The 26,664-nt window shown below is 32.7% G+C and overlaps 4 protein-coding genes across 4 annotated transcripts in view; 2 read left to right on the plus strand and 2 right to left on the minus strand.

Annotated features, from left to right (window-relative positions):
* Nucleotides 1–6,733, minus strand: part of Usp32 (Ubiquitin specific protease 32) — a 62,797-nt gene extending 56,064 nt beyond the window's left edge. Inside the window, exons 1-2 of the mRNA XM_089645291.1 lie at nucleotides 6,569–6,733; nucleotides 6,239–6,473 (exon numbers count right to left, since the gene is read on the minus strand). Of these exons, the coding sequence (XP_089501417.1) occupies nucleotides 6,239–6,473; nucleotides 6,569–6,626 (293 nt within the window). The 5' untranslated portion in view covers nucleotides 6,627–6,733. The remainder of the gene's footprint in view (nucleotides 1–6,238; nucleotides 6,474–6,568) is intronic.
* A 761-nt stretch (nucleotides 6,734–7,494) lies between these two features.
* On the plus strand, nucleotides 7,495–8,470 carry ox (ubiquinol-cytochrome C reductase complex subunit oxen). Its single transcript, XM_089645292.1, has 2 exons — nucleotides 7,495–7,703; nucleotides 8,371–8,470. The coding sequence occupies exons 1-2, from the start codon at nucleotides 7,569–7,571 to the stop codon at nucleotides 8,407–8,409; spliced, it is 174 nt and encodes a 57-aa protein (XP_089501418.1). The 5' UTR covers nucleotides 7,495–7,568; the 3' UTR covers nucleotides 8,410–8,470.
* A 4,891-nt stretch (nucleotides 8,471–13,361) lies between these two features.
* Nucleotides 13,362–14,482, minus strand: mRpL18 (mitochondrial ribosomal protein L18). Its single transcript, XM_089645048.1, has 2 exons — nucleotides 14,152–14,482; nucleotides 13,362–13,936 (listed from the first exon to the last, which is right to left on the minus strand). The coding sequence occupies exons 1-2, from the start codon at nucleotides 14,343–14,345 to the stop codon at nucleotides 13,579–13,581; spliced, it is 552 nt and encodes a 183-aa protein (XP_089501174.1). The 5' UTR covers nucleotides 14,346–14,482; the 3' UTR covers nucleotides 13,362–13,578.
* A 423-nt stretch (nucleotides 14,483–14,905) lies between these two features.
* The window catches only part of wkd (TBC1 domain family member whacked), a 37,468-nt gene continuing 25,709 nt past the window's right edge, over nucleotides 14,906–26,664 (plus strand). The window contains exons 1-2 of the mRNA XM_089644881.1: nucleotides 14,906–15,493; nucleotides 24,704–25,018. Of these exons, the coding sequence (XP_089501007.1) occupies nucleotides 15,330–15,493; nucleotides 24,704–25,018 (479 nt within the window). The 5' untranslated portion in view covers nucleotides 14,906–15,329. The remainder of the gene's footprint in view (nucleotides 15,494–24,703; nucleotides 25,019–26,664) is intronic.

A 26,664-nucleotide genomic window follows, 5' to 3' on the forward strand; every position in this document is an offset into this window, starting at 1 on the left:
TTCCTTCGTCAGGAGAATATTAAAAAAAAACTGATCTACTACACAAAATATTGACATATATATACAAAAAAGTTAAGTGTTTGAGGGAGGGGTGGACAAAGTGTAAGGGGTAATTACAGGAATTCTAGGAAGAACAGAGCGGTTAACTGGAAATATGTCTAGAATAGGACTATAAGACAGATTAATTTGGTTATTTATTATACTGGAGTTATTATTGAGGGATTTTCTGATTTCAAGTGCTTCTAAATTATCTAACTTTTTGCCTTTGTTACTACGGTGAAGAATTTTAACCCCTGTATCTTTACTAAAAGTATGATCGGTGGAAATGAGATTTTTTTTTTTTTTTTTTTTTTAAAAAGAAAGACAAACATTCCCGGGTCACGGATAACCCAACAATGTTTGAAAATCTCCTACTACCACCACAGAAAGCCGAAAATGTTGCTTGTGTTGTGATGGAGGACTTAGCCAGCCGAGGAATCGAACACGCGACGCTCGGGTGAGACCCAAGCGCTATGCCCACTCAACCACTGACCGGTCAAATTCTGATGATTGGCAAACTCTGAAAAATTATTGTTATTTAGACATCTTAAATGTTCCGTGATTCTAATATTTATATTTCTAGTTAACCGGTAGAGTGAAAATAAAACAATAGTGGTCAAAAAAAAATTTATGTGTTTTTATTGTTAATTATGATGAGCCACAAAGTGAATGCTTTTTACAATTAAGTAAGTATTTTGTTTTAGGTACATCCAGAGTTAGTGAATTAGAGTCGAGCCACTGTTTTACCTTTTGAATTCCTTCCTCCGCTTTGGCGTATATGGTAGGCCAGTCGTTAAATGTGGAATTTTTCTGCGAAGGGTCTTACAGCATTTGGTTTATATCGATGCTTAAAGACCCGTGGGACGACGGGCTTACACTTCAAATTACACTGAATACATTAAATTTTACAACTTCAACTACCTTCATACAGGATGTTTAATCGTTGATCAAATCTTGTTATTTAATTTTATATAACAAGATTGTTATTTAGATTTACTGGAGGGGGATGTATACAGAAAAATAATATGGGGCATTCTTATCACTGCAATCACTAGCTTTAATGCACTAATAAACTGCAGGACTGTGGAATAAATGATGCTTAACCTGTTGCTGGATGGTTAAGCCAGAGCAGAAAATCCTCAGAATTCACTCGATTGCCAGACAAAGAAAATAATCAGAGCTGTGTGAAAATTACATTAATGAGTTTTGCTCCAATATCTGAATAAAACTATGATTTTTTTCAATTCTTTTCTGTGTACCAGATAATATATCTTATTAATGATATGTATTTCATTTTTATATCGTAAGACGTTTTCCCAGAATAGTTTATATATAAAACTTTATTTGAAAAAAAAAAAAAAAATCTTGCACTTGGGAAAACTACCATCAAAAGAATTTATTTATGGATGTGGATTTATAAATTAGTTTTATTATTTCTACATTAACCTGAATAAATACCCTACATGAAAAATAATAATCGAAAGGTGTTTTAAAACAATTACTAATTACCTAATTACCGTGGTACTTCTTTGAAAATTCAAATATTTTCATTTTTGGGACACCTTTGAATGAAAATGAATTTTGACATGCACAGATAAAATATTTTGTACAGTCAGATATGCTACAATTGAAAATTAGTATCTACAGTGTTATTAGTGCAAGAGATTTGTCCTATATACGATATTCAAAAGGTTAAAATCGCATCGCAAAAATCCAGTATGGATGATATTAGACCTGTCGGCAATTTCAGTTGAAAAAAGAAAATGCCTCCGGAACATGATGGTCGTTCGACCTGTTATAGGAACTAAAATGGCTGAAATATGGTTTAGTAACAAAACGGCTAAAAAATATGCATTATTAACGAAAAAGGCTCAATACATCAGTGTTAGTATGAGAACTCAGCTATGCACTGCTGGCTTCCTTAAATAAATAAACCACCTTCTGTCAACATACTTATCAACTATCCGATCTCTTGCGAACATAATAATTTGGATCAAAAGTAATGGTGGGGCTTTTACCGGTGCACTCACCCAAATTAGAAATTATTGATTTAACAAAACTATTGTAATAGATTGTAGATATAAGCAAATGTATTAATTAACTTGTAAAATGTATGCCTCAACACAGGCCATCCGCTAGCCGCTAGCCGCTAGCCTAGTGAGGTGGGTTATGGGAAACCTCAAATTATAACCATAAATTTCTATTTGTTACATACTACCTGCTATATTTATTTATTGATTTATTGACGCCCTATTGGGCTTTTAAGTACATAACAATTACAAATTTCATTTTTAACAACAGTATAAAACAAACAATAAAAAATCGAAATAAAATATAATGATTTCTCATACATTTTTTACATTTAAAAAGTGGTGGACTAATTTGGCTTTAAATGTATTGAAGTTTAAATTAAATATGTCAGCGACATCACTTAGTTCATTGCCTAACCTATGTATTCTTTCTAACACAGAATTCGTAGCGAAGTTATTGTTGTAGAATAAAATATTCCGTCTAGTATATTTTGGAGGTATATGTAAAGATAGCAAATTTATAGTGTCAGGGCAGTCTAACCTTGAATGAACAATTTTATATAATAAAAGGAGATCAAATATTTTTCGCCTTTCAGATAATTTCGATAAGTTAAGTTTACTGTGTAAATTGACATAATTGATTTCAATAATAGGAATACCAATTTTGAAATTATATGTATATGTATGTATGTATTATTATATGTATTATTATTTTCTATTGTTCATTTTATTTACTTACCAAATTTGTAAACAAATGTACACTGTGTACACTCAACATGTATTTTTAGTTGTAGTTTGCAAATTTCTTACAATAAAGATATATAATTTTATTTTTTAAATTTCTTAAAAAGAAAGACAAACATTCCTGGGTTACGAATAACCCGACAATATTTGAAAATCTCCTATTACCACCACAGTAAGTGGAAAATGTTGCTTGTGTTGTGTTGGAGGACTTAGCCAGCTGAGGAATTGAACACACTACGCCTGGGTGGGATCCGAACGCGATGTTAACTCAACCACCGACCGGTCAATTATCGCTATCGGTCGATTATTGCTATCATTGTATATATTATATCATCTATTATATATATTATTGTATATTATTATTACTATCACTATTTTCCATGTATAAAAATATTCCAGCCTACTTTGAAGAGCTGAATGAATTAAAGTGTTCATTTGAAGGTATTTTGTGGATAAAAATTATAAATTTAAACAGAAATTGATGGAAAAATTAATTTATGTAAAGTAGTAGAGCTGCATGTTGATTTTTAGAAATTTATATCCTAAATCTACAATTGATTTTTAGAAATTGCAATACTATCTACGAGAATTAGGTCATTAGTGAGGAACTCACCCTTACCCTTTCTGTAATTTTTCAATAAATGAATCTAACCGTAAACAGTCAACTCGCATTATAATATCAGCGTTTAGTTCTTGAAAATAAAATCTGCTTACGAATTACTAGTCCTTATTACAATGGCGTGCAAATTACTGACTGGGTAAAAAACTTAACTACAAATCCCAAATACGGTGAACAAAAGTTAGTTAACAAAAATTTTTTTTTCTTACATTATTTAGTTAGGGGCCGTTCAAGTATTACGTAAGCAGATTTATTACAATTATTTACCCCCTCTTCCCCCTTGTCACCAAAAGTAAGGAAAGCTCTTACCCCCCCCTCCCATGCTTACGTAAAAATTGGTACCTATACAGGGTGTATCGGCACGTACCCGACAAACTTTAACCAGCTATTCCTTAGCACATTTGGAGTAAAAAATGTTATGGGCACTTTGCTGTCCAGTAACATTGTTTTTCAATAAAAAAAAATAAAAAATCCACACTCCGTCACTGTCATTGGAATTGTTTCTCGTTTTCAACAGCTGTTATTAGCAAGTGTGTCAAAAAGTGTCCTCGCTCTTTCGTACACACTAAATAATAATAGTTAAAAATGAGACGAATGGTGCCGTGCCATTTCGTTGTGATTGTAAAAGCGCGCCAACGTAGGTACGTACGTACATTATTCAACGAAACTCGAACAAAATATTGCCAGACGGGTTTTCAAACTTTGACAAAGGATAAAACATTGGTGACATGTAGTGAAAATATGAATGGTAAATTTTTTATTAAAAAAAAATGTTACCGGACAGCAAAGTGCCCATAACATTTTTTACTCCAAATGTGCTAAGTAATAGCTGGTTAAAGTTTGTCGGGTACGTGCCGATACACCCTGTATGCATTTTTCTGTTAATGTATTTTGTTTTTTAAGCGAGTACCTAAACGTATTAATTATTTATGGGAATCCCTGAATATGTATTCGGTTTGCAAACATAGACAATGTGTGGGTTGCCAATGTGTAAAAAAAAATAACTACTGCTGAGCAGTGCTGACGTAATCACTATCTCGACCCCCCCACCCCCCCATGTCATCAAAAATAAGAAAAGCAAAGACCCCCCTGCCCCCTATAGTGCTTACATAATACTTGAACGGCCCCTTAGACACTTTTACAAATGGGTTATAATTTACCCACCTCACTCATTTTTAGCATCGCTACGCAGCCCTATTTGAAGGTGGTTCGATTTTTCAACCGTTTTACAAAACATTCCGATCCTGCGCAGAAAAGTCCCACAGTGGACTGCGCTGCAAACCGTTGCCTTACTTTTGACACTCTTCAGCGTTCAACGTACGACTGATGTTGTAGTTTATTCAAAGCATTCTTGAACCCTCCTGGTGAAAAAAATATGGTCACGTGGTTTTCCCCTAGTACGTAGAAATACCCGGATTTCATGTTAGGGAAGTCTATAAATTTGGATGTCTGTTCTTTGAGGTGAAAAAATTGTTTTCAAAGAGAGAAAAGAAATATAATAATATTTTTTTCACAATTATCTTATCACAAAATTAGAGAAAAACTAGATAAAGATTATACAATGGCAGTAAACCATTGGCTACAGCAGATGAGATAATAAACAAGATGAAATATCCATCATATTGTGACTAATTCTCACATTTACCTCTAAACTCTGGCACGTACTTATCTCAAATTCTACACCACGATTAGTTAGTTATCAGACAAGGGAAAAATAATTTGAACAGATAAGATTTTAAATATTCAGGAATTATTTTAGAAAAATTCTCCTGTTATATTTAAAAGAAACTCTTATAAAAATAAGAATAATTTTTAACATCCTAACAATTAAAGAATAAGAATCCATAAGAAATAAAGAACATTGACTTTACAAAAATTCATTAAAAAATTTTTTATACATTTTTGTGCCACTTGTTTGACACATAAATACCGAAGCTTACAATCATTAACACAATATTTGAAGAAATAAAACTTTAAATTTCTGTTAAAATATTGATATTCCTGATAAAATATTATGATATGTCAAGACAGATTTATGAAGCAGACAGCACTGTTTTATTATTGAACAATAATATGAATATTTTAAAGCTGCAAAGCTTATGATGGAAACGATATTGCAAATTGAAAATAGTTGCATTGACCTAATAATTTTAGACTGAAAAAACTATAATTCAGCATAACACCAGAGTTAACCGTTTGAGAGTTTTTAACGAGGCATACAAACGACAGATCTTCTGATTCACAGTCGCGATATCCGTTAAATTTTAATTGCGTACAAATTTATATCTTCAGAAAACTTGGTAAAAGATATATGATTGCAACAATTGGAAGAGCAAATTTAAAAAAAATATATGTTTCGACAACACATAAAAATAAACGTAATAACTAAAATGATTCTAATTAATTGCCTACACAGAGGATTTTCCCTGTGGTTAAGTAGTTTGTCCACATAATTTATTTTTGCTGATTCATCTTTGTGCAATAAATACTGCCTTTTGTAAACAGAGCAAAAAAATCTACACGGAAACTATTATCAATTGAACTTATTCTTTAAAACAGGTATAATCAAATATACCATAGTGGGACTTCCATTTGTTCTGTCCAACGTCAGGGAAGTTTTATCTTAAGTGATTAATCTAAGTACAGAATAATTATATTCAACTTTTGTGTGTTTTGAAGATAAGGAATAAAACCTGAGACAAAATACGTCCTCCGACTTACATAATGACGCCAAAGGAAAGAAAAACAAAAAAACAACACTCAGACAGTAGAGAACAATGAAATAATAAAATAAATGGAGGCTCACTTGATTCGTTCCTCTTGTGTTCCTTTTGTCAAAACTACGAGCCCGCAAAGCAGGTCTTTAAAGGAAATTCCTCTGCGGGTTCCTCCGCAGGCTGCGAAGAGCCAATCAGAAACAATCCTCGGTACTCCATCACCCAGGACATCCTGGATAAATCCATTCTTGCTAAGAGGAACGCCAGCGGAACCAGCGGACTTCTTGAACGCCTCCCCTATCCGCTTTAACTCGCTCTCCGACACTGTAAATTACAACGGAATTAATAATTCACACACTGTCACTTTGACATCATTATATTTTCGCATTCCGTAGTGTATTCATTATATTACTACGCACCGCGCTTGACAGCTTCTTCATACGTGATGAAACTGGGCTTTGAACCTTTAGCACCCATGTCCGATCGAATGACAATTCACTAAATTGTTTCACATTTGTGAACGGCGGGATGTAAAACAATGCAAAATACTTGTGACAGATCAAAACCTGATGATCACCGGAGATCAGCAGACATATTGAATATTTACGTTATTTGTTCATGGCAACACAAATTTATTACCAACCTTACAAACCTTTAACACAGGAACCGAAAGGGGAGAATGGGGCAACTGAAGCTTCGACTAGGATCCATAAAACAAAAAATATTATTATTAAAAATGTACTTTTACACATTACAGCGCATTTAAGCAAGTGTTTTTCACCTCAAATGCTCAACTTCAAATCACGAAGCTACTATTTAAAACCAATTCGTTACTCATGTTGATGTAACTCGAACGGCCGTGGGATCGTGCTTTGTTCCCAAAAAATATAAATTATGATGTGTTTAATTAACTATTAGCCGGAATTTTAGTTACTTTTTAAGCTCGCTATGAGAGATACGTTTGTCAAGTTGTTCTCTGCTAGGAAACCTTTCGAGATAAACCAGCTTATACTACCGGCACTAATGTGGGTATTTTTCATAATATAATATATTTGTTTTATGATACCTATCATAGTCACAATAAATAATATCCGAGAGTGTTACATTAATTTTCTTTTTACATATACTGAAATTGCCTTATAATTATTTGACTAAACACAAATTTGATTTTTAAAGAAACATTATAAATCTTTTTTTTATTTCTTCTCTGGTCACCTCTGGGAATATCTTCTGCATCTAATTATTAATTATTCAAAACTAATTGAGTATAAAAGGATTGTATTTGAGACACGCTTAAAACTTTACTCACAGGTAGATAATCTTTCTTTTTTATATTTCATCTCAGCTCAAATTGTCTATGACTACTTGAGCAACTTCAAACTCGGATTTCGTGACAGATCCTAAAATCCAGGACTAAAAATGCTGAGCAAGATCTATCCACTCCTTTTCAAGAGGACATCCACCTTCTTTTTGACGGTGGTGGTCACGTCGTTCTTCTTCGAAAGAGCAATGGACGTAGGAGGTGAAGCACTCTTCGAAAAAATCAACGAAGGGGTGAGTTCTCATTATGTAACAAGACAGATTCGTACCGAAATGGTTGTTATCTAGCCTGATGTCAAGACTGATGAAGTGGATTATTTTATTAGTTCTATGTAAGTTGGCATCTGAAATTGTTTAAAATATTCGGCTGTGGAGTTATTTTTGCAGCCGACGAATTCTAATGCATTTAAAATTATAACTTCAGTTTATATATAGATTGCTAGCTATTTATTATTACTTTGCATGGGTAAATTGCCACCAACCGATCAAATTTATCAGCAAGATGTTTTTGGCGTTTTTTCATATTCTAAATGAGAATGAACATGTTTGAGGTGCTGTGGATGTGTGCCAATCCACTGCTGTATACCGCCTATAATAGCACCAGTGTTCTCTCCTAACTCTGTATGTTCATGAAGAAGTTTTGTATGCAAATTGAATTAATAATTATTAATATTCATTTGACGAAATTCATAGGGAATATATTTGACTTCCAGTCGGGAGGTTGCGAGTATGATTCTCACAGTGCATATGCTTTACTTCTTGACGTATTATATATATTTATGTTGACATATACAGGGTTCAGTTAAAAATGCTCAATTTTATGACATTGACAAATTAATTATCTTTTTAGGTTGGTATTTGCCATTTTTAAAAATATAATAAATTTTCTTTTCATTTTCAGAAACTGTGGAAGCACATCAAGGGAAAGTACGAGCAGTAAATAGACCAATAATTGTTACATAGAAGATACTAATGTAAAATAAATTATAGTTTAAATCCAAGCACGTCTTATGTATTCCAACAAACCAACATCAAATATTCACGGGAGAAATAAAAGTTACTTTACAAGAGTCTGTTTAAACCAGCCACACAAGACAATGTATGATTTATTTGATTGTTTAATAATAAAATTAATTTAAGCATCACTGTATTTTTCTCTTTGGAATTTACCCGAGTTAGAACAGTTAGTCGGATGGAATTTAACTGTTGATTTAATAAGCTGGTGCACACCGTTGACTTTATTTATGTGGCTGTTGCATATATGTGATCCATCAGTATCTATCCCGGTAGGCAGATGTTGCATAAGGGCCTTTTCCCCCATGTTTGTATGTTGCGTTTTTGTCATGTAAAATTTCGGAAAGTTATATATTTTTAACAGGCAAATTTAGTCAGTTAACCCATTGGCCTCCGAATTGTTTTGTACCGAAGTTTTAAATCTGCAGTGATGTACTAAATCTTACATAACTTTTAAACTAAACATGCAAACGAAACAATTTTTTTAAATTTACTCGATCATTGAATTAAGGTATGCAAAAAATATATGCAGTTTTTAAAAAAATAATAATAATATAATTAAACGAGGATATAAAAATATTTTTTTTATAAAAACCATTTTTTTTTAATAATTGGATTAAGAAAAGTTTTACATTAATCATACTTATGAACATAATATATTTTATTTCAATTTGGGCTGACGTTAGCCGCCCACCACGCATTTTACGAACAAGCTTGTCAATTCCCGAACCACATGCTATTTTAAAAAAAATTCAATGACGCTGAAATATAACAAAATTTCAATCGTAAATATCAGGAAAAAACTGTACCAACGGAGTCCTGCCAATTACTACGAAATGAATGCTTAATTATCTACAGAGCGATTGGCATTTAAAATTTTAAACACAGATGTCAATAATGTATCCCTTTTTCGTTTTTAAGCCGACGACACCACACCCGCCAGGACGGCGTCGTTTGAGTAATGGGTTAAGGGTAACGGACCATGCATTGTCACCAAGCACTCTTTTTAGGGTGAATTCCCTAATACAAAAATATGCATTGTAATCTATGCATTCATATATGGCGCTAATTTAATTATTTGTACAAAAAAACACTTTGCAATCATAAAAACTCAATTCTTTCAAGAAAGGCATACAAATATAATATTATATCGGTGATTCAACCCAAAATTGTATTTGTATGCCTTTCTTAAAAGAATTGAGTGTTTATATTTATAAAACTATTTATTCATATTCCCCATTTACATGCGCAAACAAATAATTTATCTTAATATTTTAAAGCATAACTTGAGAAAAGTGTGTTTTCTTTTGTAAAATAATTAAATTAGCGCCATCTGTGAACACATAGATAACATAACATGTTCCGTTTATCCTTAAATACAACTATAGCACCTGTATATTAAATTTAATTAATTATTTAGATCAAAAGAATTGTGTTTTTACCATGTCCCGTTTCTACATTCAATTAAACAAAGTCAGATATCGTATTTTATTTTAGGTATGTAAGATTAATTTTGTGGTGTCTTAAATAGCTTGCGAAATATATCTTTTTAAATACACAAGTTTTTACATAAATTTGGACCAACATTGAAAAAAATCAAGTTTAACATTTCTAGTAAAGACTCCGTTAGTTCTATTTCATTGCCAAAATTCCGACTTCTAGTAATTCTTACATTTAACTTTTTATTTTTAGGCTAGCTTTAGACTTGTAAGTTTTTTCGTAAATTTACGACTTCTAGCCAATGGGCATATTGGATTTTCAAAATGCAATATGCCCATTGGCCAGAAGTCGTAAATTTACGAAAAAACTTACAAGTCTAAAGCTAGCCTAAGTGGAAACTTATAAATGAAATGTAAAAGTAACATAATGGAAAGTATAAAGATGATAATAACATGTACGAATTTTGGTGAAAATACACATATATACATGTGATCCACCAGCGTCTATTCCAGTAGGCAGACGTTGCATTATATGTGATCCATGGAGTTTCACTAAAGCACAAGCATTATATAAAGTACGCCGCATGATTACATTAAAACAGTCAGCCTTGGAAAGGTGAACTCCGTGGAGTAATATGGGTCTGCTTACACTAATCATTAAAGAGCGGTGTGACTCTGACCCAACACATTTTTTAGCAGCAGTTTGCTTCGATGGACATTGAAGGATGTCAAAAGATGGTCGAGAGAGAAAGCCCAATTTGATTGCACGGGAACAATATTCTCACAAAAAGTGTGAACCTCAAGGTGGTAAAATCTATGTACAGTAAAATTTCCCATTATCTCAGGTTCCTTACATAACATGTGAAACGTTGAATACTAAAAGGTTTTAACCGGTTTCAGTCTGATAAGGCCATCTTTAGACTGGTACAAAGGTTTTATGCCCAGTCGGGCTTTTACATGCATTTTAAAACAGAATACATTTAGTAAGCTATCGAAAAATATACAAAAAAAAAAAAAATTACAGCTAATGAATATAAAATAATATTAGTGAAACATGTAACAGTAACACAATATTAAAGACTAGAACAATACTACATACAAGACAAATCACTAAAACTATATTACCAACGCTACTCTAATTTTAAGGATTCAACAAAGCGCTGGTATCGATTACGCTTAAGGCGATGCACTACGTCGTGTAATATTTTAAATTGAGCCGCTATCAATAACAACCCTTACGTAGATGGCGATAAGGTTTAAATTCCCGCTTAACACCATCCGCCTGTTTTGATTTATGCAAGAAAAAAACATGGCCAAAAAGTGCATTTTATTTTATTTTGTGGATGTTCAGGCATAAATATTTTTTTTTTTTTTCGATCATTTTATAAATAACTTAGACTTAACTGGAGATTTTAAACTTTAAAGCAGTTTTCATAGGCCTTATACATTATTTTTTACTGGGCTTATAAAAAGACGTATCTAAAAAATACTCCATTGTTTCAAAGGTCAAGATGTATTCTACTCGCAGTATTTAATTAAAGCATCTGAAACATTTCTAGGTGACCAAATTTTCAAACCAAAAACACATGATTTTGCATTACTACGGCATCGCCTTAATTCTATAAATGGAGTCAATAAATATATTAATAGTATCCCCATACTTGCTGCCCAGATCATTACTATTGGTCAGTGAGTGTGTCTGATAGTTGGTTGTGTATGTATTGCAGAAGAATGTTATATTTTGTCTTATATTCCTAGTCGGCACATGTAATTTAATAGTAGCAACGATTGCCGGATTATATAATACATTACATTTGGGGGAGGGGGTGTCATACAATGAGTTTATTCAAATTATTTGGATTTTTCTATCTTCATTGGTGTGTCTTGCTTTCCAACTGAAATCATATTTTAATGGACTCAACAGCGCTCTTGAGGTGATTTCTCACGAAAACGGCGCTATATGAATAAGCCAAATATTAATATAAAGGTAAAATGTTGAACTTTGAAAAACAAAGGAACTAATATATCTTTCATCATCTCCCTCAACAAATAGTCATCTTTTGTAGTGATGAGGCTGAAATCAAGGGTTATTTAAAATAAAAACTGCATTTAATGTCTTAGAGTAAAAATATTGTATCTCCATAAAACATAATATTGAGTTTGAAGATTTGCAAACCTGGAAACACTAGATTTCATGATATAAAAACAAGTTTTTAGTTACTTATTACAGTGACTGTATCTTCTGTTAAAACAATTTAATGAACATGGACTTTAGATTAGAATAAAGATCAATATAATTGCTAAGCAGATTCAATATCTGTGCTCAAAAACACATTGCTTGGAGGATTTTCAATATATTTTAACATGTTTATATCTTTGGGACCGTAGGTTTAGAGGATGCGATATTAGAAACCATAAAAATATTGGCTGTCTTAGGTACATTTCTGTAGTTCAGGGTAAACATAACGTATGTTATAATCTACGCATTCGTAGATGGCGTTCATTTATCTTATAAAAATACTTAAATTACGTACACGGCGTTAACTTAAGTATAATCATAAAATAAATTAACACCATCTATGAATACGTAGATTATAACATATAGTACGTTTACCTTAACTCATCTTTTCTCCAAAATTGGAGATACAATATTGTAACTATATTAAGTGTGAGGTGGAATTATGCTATTTTATCATTCTCAGTAACCTGGCCCTGCTATGAGATGGAAGAGTTGTGTTTCTATTTATCGCCTAGTTTATATTACACAAGTTGCTAAATTGACCATCTAACTAGAACAGTGGTTCTTAACCTTTTTGGAGGTACCGAACCCCACCAGTTACATATGCGCATTCACCGAACCCCTCCTAATTTGAAAAATAAAATTAGATTTTTACAAATTCAAAACATGGTATTTATTTATATATAGGTATACAAAATGAAAAAAAAAACAAAGATCAAAACATGAAATTTTAATGGTTAAATCAAAACGTGAAACATATTAACTATTATTTACTTTAAATCAGTGTGACTTCTGTTGTTGCCTTTCAGAAACCAATTCAGAAATTCGCGGCTTTACCTTGGCAAGTGCCATTCTCATGTCATTTTCACAACTCAGTCTATTCCTCTTCTTCGTTTTTATATCCAGCATCTTCGAAAAGGATTGCTCGCAAAGATATGTTGTAACAAACGGAATAAAAATCTACAGAGCTTTCTTAGCAATAACAGGGTATGTGTCTATTTGTTGACAGCAAAACGTTGAGAGCGATGTTGCTCTGAAGATTTGCTGTTGAACCTGGCTCTGCTGAATTTCAATGATTTCATCAAATATAATTCGGGGGTCTTTACCTCCACCGAACCCCCGAGACTAACTCACCGAACCCCTGGGGTTCGATCGAACCCAGGTTAAGAACCACTGAACTAGAACAACACACAAGGGAACCAGTGGTTCTATCACATCCAAAGTTCTTTGGGGATTTTTTGTGAAATGGAGGCCATCTTTTAGCATAAACTATAAAAAGCGACAAGTATGCAAAAACATTGAATGGAATAATAAGACATGAAAGATCAAATTATTATTTAAAACAACATTCTTTATTCAATCAACAGCAAAATTCCTAATAAATATTTACATTCAAACTAGCGATGATCCTAATGTTTTATGAGGGCTTTTCAATGACTTCCCAGGGTTTTTCTGGCCTGTATCGCTCCCAGGCATAGGCCTTTCTGTATCTCGTGGCTTCCTTCAGAGAGACACCGCCGCTTTCAAGATTCTCCAGAAGTTTCTCTACTTTTCCGCCCGGAGTGGGTACAATATCACAGCGTACTTCCGTGATCCCTGACTGAAGACACCTACGAGCGAGGATGCGCCCCAGGTTGATGTAGGCAGATGTATCCGACTGCTTGAAGAGGTGCTTCTTGATAGCCCATTCGGCAGTGCTGGCTTCGAGGACTGTACCGTTTTCGAAGTGTTTAATGCTGGCCGTCACGCTGCGGGTACTCTGATTTATCTCCAGCCTGGAAAATTAATAGTCAACAAGTTTTAATTGGGAATACTAACGACAACCAACTTTTAAAAGTCAGAGTAACAGGAAAGCGTTTATCGGGCGATGAATTAATTTAGAAGACCATATCCTTTTGGCGCAACCCTAAAAGGCCAGTGGCAGCATTTCCATGTGAAGGAAAAATATTGGGAGTTGCGAAAATATAATTTTAAAGGGTGGGTTTCTTACCTGTGCCAGTGCTTTGCTCCAGGCGCATCGAGGGCATATCCATTAGGTTTATAGCCAATACGAATTCTTTCCAAATTTCTCGGATTTCTGTTATTGAGTGTTGGAGAAATGTCATTATTAGAACCTGCGGCCACGCTACTAGAGCATCTTGTGCTGACTGATGGAAATATGCGGATCAATTGACGCTGAAGCATTTTGTAAATTACTTATTTACAAAAGCATACAAAAAAAGAGGTAAAAATCCAATTATATATTTTTTAGGTTATAATTTATAATAATTACGTCAAAGTTTAGCATAGACAGATTTCATCGAAGATGAAAAATTATACACATAGCATAGAGCGCATAGAGAGTTGATAGGGGATATCGAGGCTCGGAGCCACAAGCACAAGATTTCAATTTAGAAATGATGTATTGATTATTTTAATTTTCAATAGTCTTCGTTTTTGTATAGTTCCGTGAGCAATGGTATAGAAACAATTTTGTTTAAATTCAAAATGAATTGCTGTTAATTCACCGGGATTGCCATAAAAATATAAAAGAATAAACTCGAAAATAAGACTACTTTAAGGCCAACATAGGTTAGGGGTCAAGGTAATAACTTAATATTAAAGTGCGTTTCAAAACAAGTCGTTTGTAAAAAGAAAAAAACGTATATAAATATTATATTTTGGACAATGTCCAATCCAAATAATAACGATGTCTATTTTTTTCCCACTGGCAGCCTCATTATTTGTTGAACCTGTTGGTTGGTAATCATGTTCCAAATCTGTCAATGTTATGGGCTCGTCCTCTCACCAGATACCCGATGTTTTATTATTTAGTTTCACTGCACGTAGTGTTTCCAAATATGTAAATACCAGTGTGTCATATTATTGTCACCGTTCCGAAATTTTTGCACATACTGGATTAGGCCGCTAACGCGCAGTTTTACCGGACACGAGTGAAAATCATCAGGTTGTTTTCTATTGGGCAATCGTCACACGTAAACAAGAGTTAAATATTTTCAATTGTTAGTTGTTAGACGCCCACTCCGCGTGTGCTCGTGCTTCGTGCGTGTGTTTTAAAGTTTTTAAGTGTCTCGAAGTGGTGTGATTAAGTGTTCGGTTGTAGGAAGCGGGGATGAGTAGGAATCGGAGAGACATGTTGGTTTTGAGCGCTTGACATCGTTTCGCAATATGTCATCTTTGAAGAGTACCACGGCCGATAAGAGTGATAAGACGGACAGGACAGATAACACATCCGTTTGTTCTTCCGTTAGCACGTTGCATGATGGATCCGTCATCTCTACCGTCCCTGACAGACATGGATTTCTTGGCGGGACCCAGTACAGTCCCGAGCCGTAAGTTTCCAATCCCAATATGTTCATCCCGTGAAAGTTATGATAGCGTACTGATAACAGTTATAACATCAGTTGCAGTGCGCTCAAATGTAGCCTGGTTTTAAATGATAATAGAGTAGACGAAAATGAAAAAAAATTGCGCAAATTAAATTAAAACGCAATAGATATCTATTGGCTAGTTTTCTTGTAAATAAACAACCTTGCTTTCATGGTTTCACTCACCTATAGATCTTAACTTCAATGGTTTCTTCAGCAGGCTCAATACATGTTCAATATAAAAAAATTAAATTAATGTTCATGTTTTTTTAAATTTAATCTCTTGACAGTGGTTTTTGATGAGATAACACACAGTATAAGATACCCTGGTAAAAAAAACACCATTCAAAATCGGGACATTGCTTGAAATGGCATTAACCATCATTGGTTCATTTTGAATACCCAACCTTCCTCTTTCCCATTTTTTCTCTTCTCAACTCTCTTAACACATAAGTTTATTACATATTACATACCACCATAATATTATTGAATACCACCATGTTGGATTATTTGTCTAGACAATGTGATTATCAAAACAAAACCTCCTAAAAGTCATTCAAAATTCAATTTTGGATGTTTAAAAATTCGTATTCACTTCACATGTTCAGTTTTTACACAATAAAGTAACGAAAACGACACTTCATGCAATCAGCAGCTTACGGGTTAAGCCTCGACATACTTCAATTAGAGATGCCATAGTCCCATTGATTTCAGGCAGCTGCGACTCGTGCAGTGTTTTCATTAAAAGAAACAAATATTTAATAACAATAATATATATCTTTATTGTAAGAAATTTGCAACTATAACTAAGATTTTGACAGAAGGTCGGAGTATTTCGACTTTGCAATAAAATCCAAATAAATGGATTATTTCCAAATGTATCTGAAAACTAAAAACTGATTATGAAAGGTGATCAAATACACTTTCGAATTGTATTATTGTAAATAAAAATACAATTTTGACTGCGAACATAAAAAAATGGTTTACCTTACGTTTTTTGTAACTGGAATTACTGATAACGACAAAATATATAATATTCACACGCATTTTATCAGACGAATATACTATTTTTTTATAATGATAAACTGATGGTTATAAGACAAGTTTTTATGCATAGCACAAAAGGATAACAAATTATTATAAGCATTAAGCGCCCTTGAGGTGATTTCTCACGAAAACGGCGCTATATAAATTAGCCAAATATTATTATTAATTACTCGCCTGAAATATCCATACAAATTGAAAATATCTCCTGTGTTAAAAAAATTAAATATAATATAAATATATAATATATTACAAACATAACTATCACCTCACTTTTTTGTCACTTCATCCTATAATAATTAATTAAAAATTCACAATTTTTTTTTTTTTTCATATTGCGTTCGGAACCTTTGGTTTAAAAAAGGTTCACATTTTAATTCTTCTGTGGTTAACTTCTATATTTGAATATAAAGCATAGTATTTTCTCTTTCTAACACCGTTTAGATCATATATCACCATGACAGTAAGGGAGATACAATAATTTCTATGAGACTATATGAGTTGTTCTCAAAAGTGAAAACAATTGCCTGAATGGTTAAGTGTGCATAATGCACACTTGTAAATAAAATTAACAATATAAAATAATCTTAAGGCGATGCACTACGTCGTGTAATATTTTAAATTGAGCCGCCATCAATAACAATCCTTACGTAGATGACGATAAGGATTAAATTCCCGCTTAACACCATCCGCCTGTTTTGATTTATGCATGAAAAAAACATGGCCATGAAGTGCCTTTTATTTTATTTTGTGGATGTTCAGGCATAAATATATTATTTTTTTTCGATCATTTTATAAATAACGTAATTTGCCACATTATACAATAAAATCATAACCGAAAATGGGTTCGTAAGTAGGAGATTTTGAACTTTAAAGCAGTTTTCATAGGCCTTATACATTATTTTTTTTGGGCTTATAAAAAGACTTATCTAAAAAATACTCTATAATTTCAAAGGCCAAGATGTATTCTACTCGCAGTATTTAATTAAAGCATCTGAAACATTTCTAGGCGATCAAATTTTCAAACCAAAAACACATGATTTTGCACTACGTATGGCATCGCCTTAATATATGAAAAACGGTTCCATGATATTTCATCAAAATGAAAATTCAACACACCTTAAAAAGTGATATAGAGTCATTAAAAGTGATAAAACCAAAACTAGGTTTACCTATGTAACCTATTTAACCTAGTTTTTGTTTCATCACTTTTCATGACTTCATATCACTTTTTGGAGGTCTGTTGAATTGTCATTTTGATGATATACCCGGTCACCATGAAAAACACGTGTCAATGTGTTTGTACACGCTAATCTCCGAAACTGCCCAATCAATATCAAAGAAGTTTTGTGAAGTTGGTTGGTTCCAGCTTGAAATATAGGATAGTTTTGGACCCGATAGGTGGCGCTGTTATCGATATCTAAAAAAAAAAGAACTACGTATATATTTTTTGAGATCTCATTTAAAACTCATAAGAGTACAACTAAAAAAAATTGTCTTCCTTACATAGAATTGGGTCTGTGGTATGACAATGTCTTATATTATATGATTCAAATTCATTCCAAATGGTTGAGTTAAATTCTAACTCTTTTCTAATATTAATATAAAATTAAATCCTTTTAAATTGTGGCATAATATTTTGAATAAGTTAATTTTTTCATCCTTTTCTTTTTTTAATGTAAATTTTTTTTTTCTCTCTTTCTTTCTTCTCTGTTTTAAAAAAAAATATAGTTTGTTACATTTTTATTGCAATTAAATATCATGGTCACCCTACATGTTTACAGCATTATATTTTAATGAATAGGCTGATAGGTACCATGTAGGTATCCAATTCGCAGAAAAGTCAATGTAACAATATTGTTATCTTAATATTTGAATTATTTTTTTTAATATTTGTACTATTTTAAATCTCTTATAATCTTTGTACTATTTTTTTAATATTTTGTAAAATTATTAACCTCAACACAGGCTTGTCCTAGTGAGGTTAAAAATTATAACTTAAAAAAAGATACAATGTAAAGAAACGATAAATAAATAAATAAATAAAAAATTATATAAAAATTCAGCCTGCCTATGTTTGTGCTCGCAAAACTCGAAAGTAGTGGACCGATATCGCTGAAAATTTCAAAGTTTGTTGTTATTAGTGCCAGGAGTGTTTAGAGATATTTAAATTTAGAAGTCGGGGATACCCGAGGAATTCTTAACGCAATATCTCTGCACCATAATGATATACAGAGTTGAATTAAATTCGACGTAATGTAGTTTTTTCAACAGTAACATTGTGGTTAGTCTTTCTTTAATGTCCCAGACTTCTTCTGCCATTCAAACTACTTTCTAAATACTCCTGGCACTAATAAGAACAAACTTTGAAATTTTCAACAAAATCGGAGAAAATGTATAGGAACACATAAGCGACAAACAAAGAAACATTAATTTATATACATATGTTTAAATGTTATAATATTAATATTATTATGTGTGTTTGAATGAGAGTTGGTTTTTTTTTGTAAAGTTTAGTACCATAGCAGAGGAAGCTTTTTTGCCCAAATGTTGTATTTGTAGTTGCTTGTTGGACGTGTTTTTGACCCTGAGATCTAGTGTTTCTAATATATGTGTTAGTTGCATAGACGTATGAATATTAGTAGACCTGCCCTAAGTGATTAAAAGCGTATTATCCCCACTCCCCATACCGGTTCCATTGGAGCCGGCTGGGCTCGCGTATGGCCTCAAGTGAAATTTGAAAACGTGACGTCATCATTCTTGTGCGAACTATGGTCGAGGCATCATCGGTTCATTTTACGAAATAACACGGCAAAATGTTAACTTGTACTATGAAAACTTGTAAAAATAGATGTGAAAAAGAGAATAAACCCAATTGTCGTATTACATTCCATATATAAGCATTATTTTACTTTATTTTAAGCATATTCACATCGTATAATATGAATCAGTTGTTACTATCACATCGAGAAACGTCTGGACGCGAAACACAAAGCTGGTTGGTTGCTGGGAAGTAAATTATGAACATTTATAAAAGTGTCTTAACTAAATACTTAAACGAAATATTCGACTCTGAAAATAGAACCGAATTTTTTTGCCGAATTTGGACTTCGCAAATTTGTTCATAACGTGGCGAGTAATTTGCGCTCCCATGTAAAAATGTCTATTCATTCAAAAGCAGATTTTACTTTTAAGAAGTAAATGGTGATATTATAATGCGAGATGCCTATTTACTGTCAGATTGATTTATTGACGAATCACAGTCAGCTTCACTCCCTTCGTTCTTCAACAGTTGATTTTACCCCTCGCCATTATCTTCTCGTCTATTAATTCCTATGTCTGTGGTTAGTTGTTATTTCTTGTGTATTGTATTTATGAATGTTAAGTTTGAAGAAACCAATTTTTTTTATGACTGAATTAGCTGACGTGCTCCCGGCTTTGTTCGGGGACTTATAAGCTGTTAAAGGTAAAGTTTTGAGGCTGTGAGCCATAAGCCACCCAGTTTAGCCAGCGTTAGTAATGTAAGCGCCTGAAAATATATTTTTTACAACTTGATTACAAAACATCGACTTTTCTCTACTTTCTATAAATATAATATGCGTGTATTATGTATGTATAAACCTTCCGGAAGAAATTCTCTAATCCCTATCAAAATCCGTTGCGTAGTTTAGAAGAACTACAGACAGACAGACAGACACGGATAGGGACTTTGTTTTATACTATTTAGAGACAATATTAAACACTCTTTAGTTCGTCTTTTGGCCGCCTACAAAATTATCCATGTCAAGCTGTGCTAAACTTGCTGTAGATGAATTAAAAGACTAGAAAACAAAAATGTTTAACGTACTTTTGAATGTGAAATAATATGAGCTAATTACATGGAAATTCATTTGGCCTATAAATAATTAATTAATTTGATGCAGTGCATCAATTTTATTTATGTAGGTGTTTAAGTTTTAAGTACGTACATTCTCTTTGAGTGTTGAAATTAACATAATAATTGCAATTTGACAGTCATTTTTATCATCATCGTGATTGTACTAAACCATCCAGCTGGTTTTGTAATGAGATCTGCACATAAAATCATTGTAAAAGTGATATTAATTGGTCTTCCCAACTCTGCAGACTTGGTGATTAAAATCAAATTAAATTAAAAAAAAAAAACTGAATAAAGATATCTTTGTGTTGCTAAAAATTACATCTCTATTTTATTTATATAATAGTTTATTGTTTGCCTAGCACTTAGGATTGTGTGTATTAGTACATAATGTATACACTTAACAGTGATGTCCTTGCCAAATGTCACTGAGAAACAGCCTTTCATGCTTATGCTTACTTATTACGGTACGTATTGTAAGTGCGTAGGTACATTGTTCTAATTTGAATATTGGAAATGTTTTACAGTGGAAAATTTTAAACTTTTTACCATACATATATAACTAATAGTTCAGTGAATGGTAGATCTAGCATCCAAAAATGTATGTTATTAATTTTCTTATTTAATAAATCAAAACTTTAATTTCCTTTGAAATCATAAGTTTTGTAAACAGGTACCTACTTAAAATCTACCTACCTTAATAAACCATATATTTTATGTAAATTTTTTTGTTTCCGGCAGGTATCATAATATTGAAAATATGCAAATAAGAAAGTACAAATAAACAAAACGATTTCACATTTGATAAAATAATTTTTATTGAATCTTTATAAAGGTCACCATCTTGAAACGGATACGGAACATACAGACAAATTTGCAGACAGATGAAATGTAAAATGATTGAATCATAACAGGATTTACTATACATACATATTATTTACACATAAATGTTGATAAACAAATTAACTTTTTTTTAAATTCGCTGGTATTTTCTTTTCTGAAGTCGAACAAATTTGAAACATGCTATATGCTAGCAATTCATCTGTGTTCCTGTCAACTTAGGCTGCTGTCATAACTATAACTTATTTTTTTAGTAAAATTGTTATTCAACTATCAAAAAACCACAATGTGCAGGGTGCGGCAGAAGTAATCACCCTATTGGAAAATGCTATAACTTTTGCAAATGGCGCCAAATGTCAATTCGGTTTTGACATTTGTGAAGTAAACAAACGCAGAATACAAATCGAAAAGACATGAATCGGTTTACTCCGCAAGAATGCGGAATAACAAGCAGTACTAAAGTTTCTTAATCATAAAAAAAAAAATTACAGCAAATGAACATCGGGTGATTACTTTTGCCCCAACCTGTATATGTATTCATTATTTAACTCGTGAGTACCGACCACTCCCATGGGCGAACCAAGCCAAATTACTTTACAAAAAAAGCTGACGTATATCAATCTTACACAGTACAAAGCGGGCAGCGAATGTGTATGTTGATATAAGAAGGAGGTCCATATAGCAGTAAAGTGACATATACAGGGTGTATCGGCACGTACCCGACAAACTTTAACCAGCTATTCCTTAGCACATTTGGAGTAAAAAATCTTATGTGCACTTTGCTGTCCGGTAACGTTTTTTTTTAATAAAAAATTTATTATTCATATTTTCACCACATGTCACCACTGTTTTATCCTTTGTCAAAGTTTGAAAACCCATCTGGCAATATTTTATTCGAATTCCGTTGAATAAAGCACGTGTGTACCTATATTGGCGCACTTTTACAATCGCAACGAAATGGCACGGCACCATTCGTCGCATTTTTAACTATTATTATTTAGTGTGTGCGAAAGAGCGAAGACGCTTTTCGACATACTTGCTTATAACAGCTGTTGAACTCGAAAAGCAATGCCAATGACAGTGATGTAGTGTGGAAATATTTAATTTTTTTGTTTTTAATTGAAAAAAAAATGCTACCGGACAGCAAAGTGCCCATAACATTTTTTACTCCAAAAGTGCTAAGGAATAGCTGGTTAAAGTTTGTCGGGTTAGTGCCGATACACCCTGTATGTCTATCTTACATAGTAAAAAGCCAGCAGCGAATGTGTATGTTGAATATGTACGCTGGTTCACGTAGCTTTAACTGGATGAAAAAACAAGAAAAGAATAGCCGGCATCGAATGTATTAAATGGAATAGATAGTTAGTCTGTTGTTTGTTTGTCAATCCATTGATCAGCTATCAAGGTCCGATGTGACTCCCATAAAATGTTTCCTGTTTTTCACAACAGCTGCATAAAACACTGATAAGATTATCCTCGCCTGCGTCAAATAATATACAGCTAGGAAAATGACTAATTTACAACAATTGTGGAAGATTATCGTTACAAATTATTTCCATAAACCTCACCATTTTGGATCATTTAATGTTACTATTATGATGATAAAAAAAAAAAGTGTTTTATTATTATTATTTGATTTTTTAGGAAACAGTCATTTATATATTTAGCATAAACAGCAATTATTTATAAATGACAAAGAAATATAAAGAATTAACATTATAAGGAATTACAAAATGTTATAAAAACAATTAAAGACAGTTAGTAGTAATACACTTTTCGCATGATTATAATAAAAACAATAAAATAAACTAAGATGATAGGATTATTTCACAAAATAAAAAATTAAGTTATCAGTTTAGTAAGTTGCATTTTATATGTTCTCAAGTTACAGTTGAAAATGCTCTACATCTCTAGAGGCATTGTGAGTTTTACAGATACGTCGTATTAAAGAGTTTTGCGCATATTTGGCTTTACAGTATGGTGTTCTAAATAAGTCGTTCGATCTGGTGTTGTGTTCAGGGCAACGAAATGCAATCTTTTCTAACAGATATGATGAATCAACAAGATTGTTCACGATTTTGTATAAGAATAGGGCATCAGAAATTTTTCTGCGTTTATATAAAGCGGTAGGGTCAAACCGATGATCACTTATTATTAATCATTATCTTTTTTGTTGTTGTAACAAGTAGATATGATATGATGATATCCTCATCGGGATCATTTAGTTCGAATCTAGGCATGCAGCGTATTACTGAATTCGACTTACAAATACTGGCAATTTGTAGAGCGTGATTTTGAACTTTCAAATCGTAAAAATAATGGCGGATTAAAGTAGTTGTCGGATAATGGAGCGGCACGGATTACTGATAGAGTACTGTATATGTGTTATAGCCTAAGAGTTTATTTTATAATTCTATTAAGGCATGCAAACACATTTCAATTGGATGATAATTAATGATCATCTAATTCACATCCAGGCTTCGCGGATTAGGTCCTTTACTAAGTCCTCCATCATTGCAAGCAACATTTGTCGCTTATAATTATGGTAGTTCGATGAATTCAAGTATTGTCAGAATTATTTATAATCTAGTAATGACTCTTATTGTGCAATACTTCCCATCTAAGTTACCTTTTATTTGTAATCTAGTTATGACTCTTATTGTGCAATACTTCCCGTCTAAGTTACCTTTTATTTGTAATCTAGTTATGACTCTTATTGTGCAATACTTCCCGTCTAAGTTACCTTTTATTTGTAATCTAGTTATGACTCTTATTGTGCAATACTTCCCGTCTAAGTTACCTTTTATTTGTAATCTAGTTATGACTCTTATTGTGCAATACTTCCCGTCTAAGTTACCTTTTATTTGTAATCTAGTTATGACTCTTATTGTGCAATACTTCCCGTCTAAGTTACCTTTTATTTGTAATCTAGTTATGACTCTTATTGTGCAATACTTCCCGTCTAAGTTACCTTTTATTTGTAATCTAGTTATGACTCTTATTGTGCAATACTTCCCGTCTAAGTTACCTTTTATTTGTAATCTAGTTATGACTCTTATTGTGCAATACTTCCCGTCTAAGTTACCTTTTATTTGTAATCTAGTTATGACTCTTATTGTGCAATACTTCCCGTCTAAGTTACCTTTTATTTGTAATCTAGTTATGACTCTTATTGTGCAATACTTCCCGTCTAAGTTACCTTTTATTTGTAATCTAGTTATGACTCTTATTGTGCAATACTTCCCGTCTAAGTTACCTTTTATTTGTAATCTAGTTATGACTCTTATTGTGCAATACTTCCCGTCTAAGTTACCTTTTATTTGTAATCTAGTTATGACTCTTATTGTGCAATACTTTCCTCTAAGTTACCTTTTATTATATTCAGACTAAAGTAACCTTAAATTTGTTCGCAGCAAGCAGACCGTGTCGCCGGCAACCATCCTCCGGCGCGAGCAGAAGTGGATCCGCATGCTCAATCACTGGGAGACGTTCATGACGCGCAACTACCGCAAGGTGCGTGAGCGCTGCCGCAAGGGCATCCCTGCCTCCGTGCGCCCCCGCGCTTGGCTCTACTTGTGCGGGGGCCAGCTGCTCATGGAGCGCCATCCCCGCCTCTATGAGCAGCTGCTGCAGGAGACTGCCGATCCTAAATGTGTGGAGGATATCAAGAAGGACCTTCACAGACAGTTTCCGTATCATGAGATGTTTGTCAGCGAAGAGGGGCCAGGGTTAGTACAATTTTTTTAATAAACAATTATGTAATTACTGATCAGCTTCCAAACGGCAATGTGACTTCAACTCTTGAGGCTGGAGTGTTCTCTTTGCCATCTGTGGGAGTTGGTGTGAGTTCAGAATGCTAATTTGTTTGTTCATTGACTAGTGCTATTGTGATAACAACTGAAAATGCTACGTTATTCATTCCTTGTTGGTTGCACGAAATTGCCATCAGGAAAAAATTCTGCCTTTGCATGTTAAAATAAAATATTATATTATGAAGTGTTGAAATAAAATGCCTATTTTATTTCCCTACAATTGTTTTCCGTTAATCTTTAATCTAATGTTCTAAATTCTTTTCTTGGGTCATTCACTTTCTTTTAGAACAGTATGGACGAAGCATGCATGTGTTTTAAGACCATTTAATATTTATAACTTCCACATTCCAGATACCAAATCTATGGCAAAATTACAATTACTGAATAAATGTAGACATTGAAAACACTAACCGGAAAGTTCAGTTTTTTTTTTAACAACAGTTATTGGTTTTACTCATAAGAACTGAGGTTTCTAAGTTCTTCGAACTGTCTAACGGAGTGGTATTCCACAATATTTACAAGAACTAACCACATACCATAAAATTTGTCATCATTAAAATATTTATTACAATTATTATCTGATAACAGTATTATCATTATTTAATACATACCTATTAGCAGATGATCCATTTTTATGGATTTTACTCATCTGAATTGGAATGGGGTTTAGATGACGGGTTACGGAGTAGTATTCAATAATATTTTCAAGACCTAACCACAAAATACTATAATATTTGTCATTACTAAAACATTTATTACTATGTATGTATCTGATAACAATTATCATTGTTTAATATGTAAACACCTATTCCTCGAATTTTGTCATTTTTGAATTCTATGTAATCTAGTATAAAATTTCCCACATATTTTCCATTGTTTTTCAATATTGTATTACATACGTTTGTTACTATGATGCACTGCTAATTTATTGTATGATATTATTGTATCACATAACAATACAAGCGCTCTCATGTTCTTTATTTGTTGGACAAAATACTCATTTCACAGAGATATAGCTAATTAGGAGATCGCTTATAACAAACAATGGTTTATTGTTTATTTTCATTTAGCACCGGTTTTCGTGAAAAATCACCCCATGGCCGTTATAACATTTTACTAGAATGACCTCAAAACACCTTTAAAACATGATAATTCTAACCAAATTCTATGTTTGATAACTAAGATCTACATAGTAGTTTCTGTTTTTTTTTTCTCATTGAATAACCATAGCTAAAAATATGGTGTCTTATTTTAGTTTTTGTTAACTGCACATTTCAAAGCTGCATAGCTCTTAACCTTTCCCTTACTGTTCTAAAAAAATCCACGCGTTCCGGTGCTGTGTAGTAAATACACATCTCAGAATAAGCGATTTAAAATCGGAAAAATATGAATATTCATAGTTAATCGCTTATGTTTATCAAAAGTGATAATAATTGTAATTTAATTGCTGAAAACATGAAAAAAAATAATTGTCGATTCAACAAAAACATGTTATTTGCTCATTCTTCAGTAATGGTGCGCAATGGACGACGATGAAGCTCTTGTTGTCATGTGGTACTTAT

Source organism: Hesperophylax consimilis, chromosome 22, assembly GCF_061612785.1.
Source record: "Hesperophylax consimilis isolate HC1 chromosome 22, BYU_Hcon_1.0, whole genome shotgun sequence".
NCBI lineage: Eukaryota > Metazoa > Arthropoda > Insecta > Trichoptera > Limnephilidae > Hesperophylax > Hesperophylax consimilis.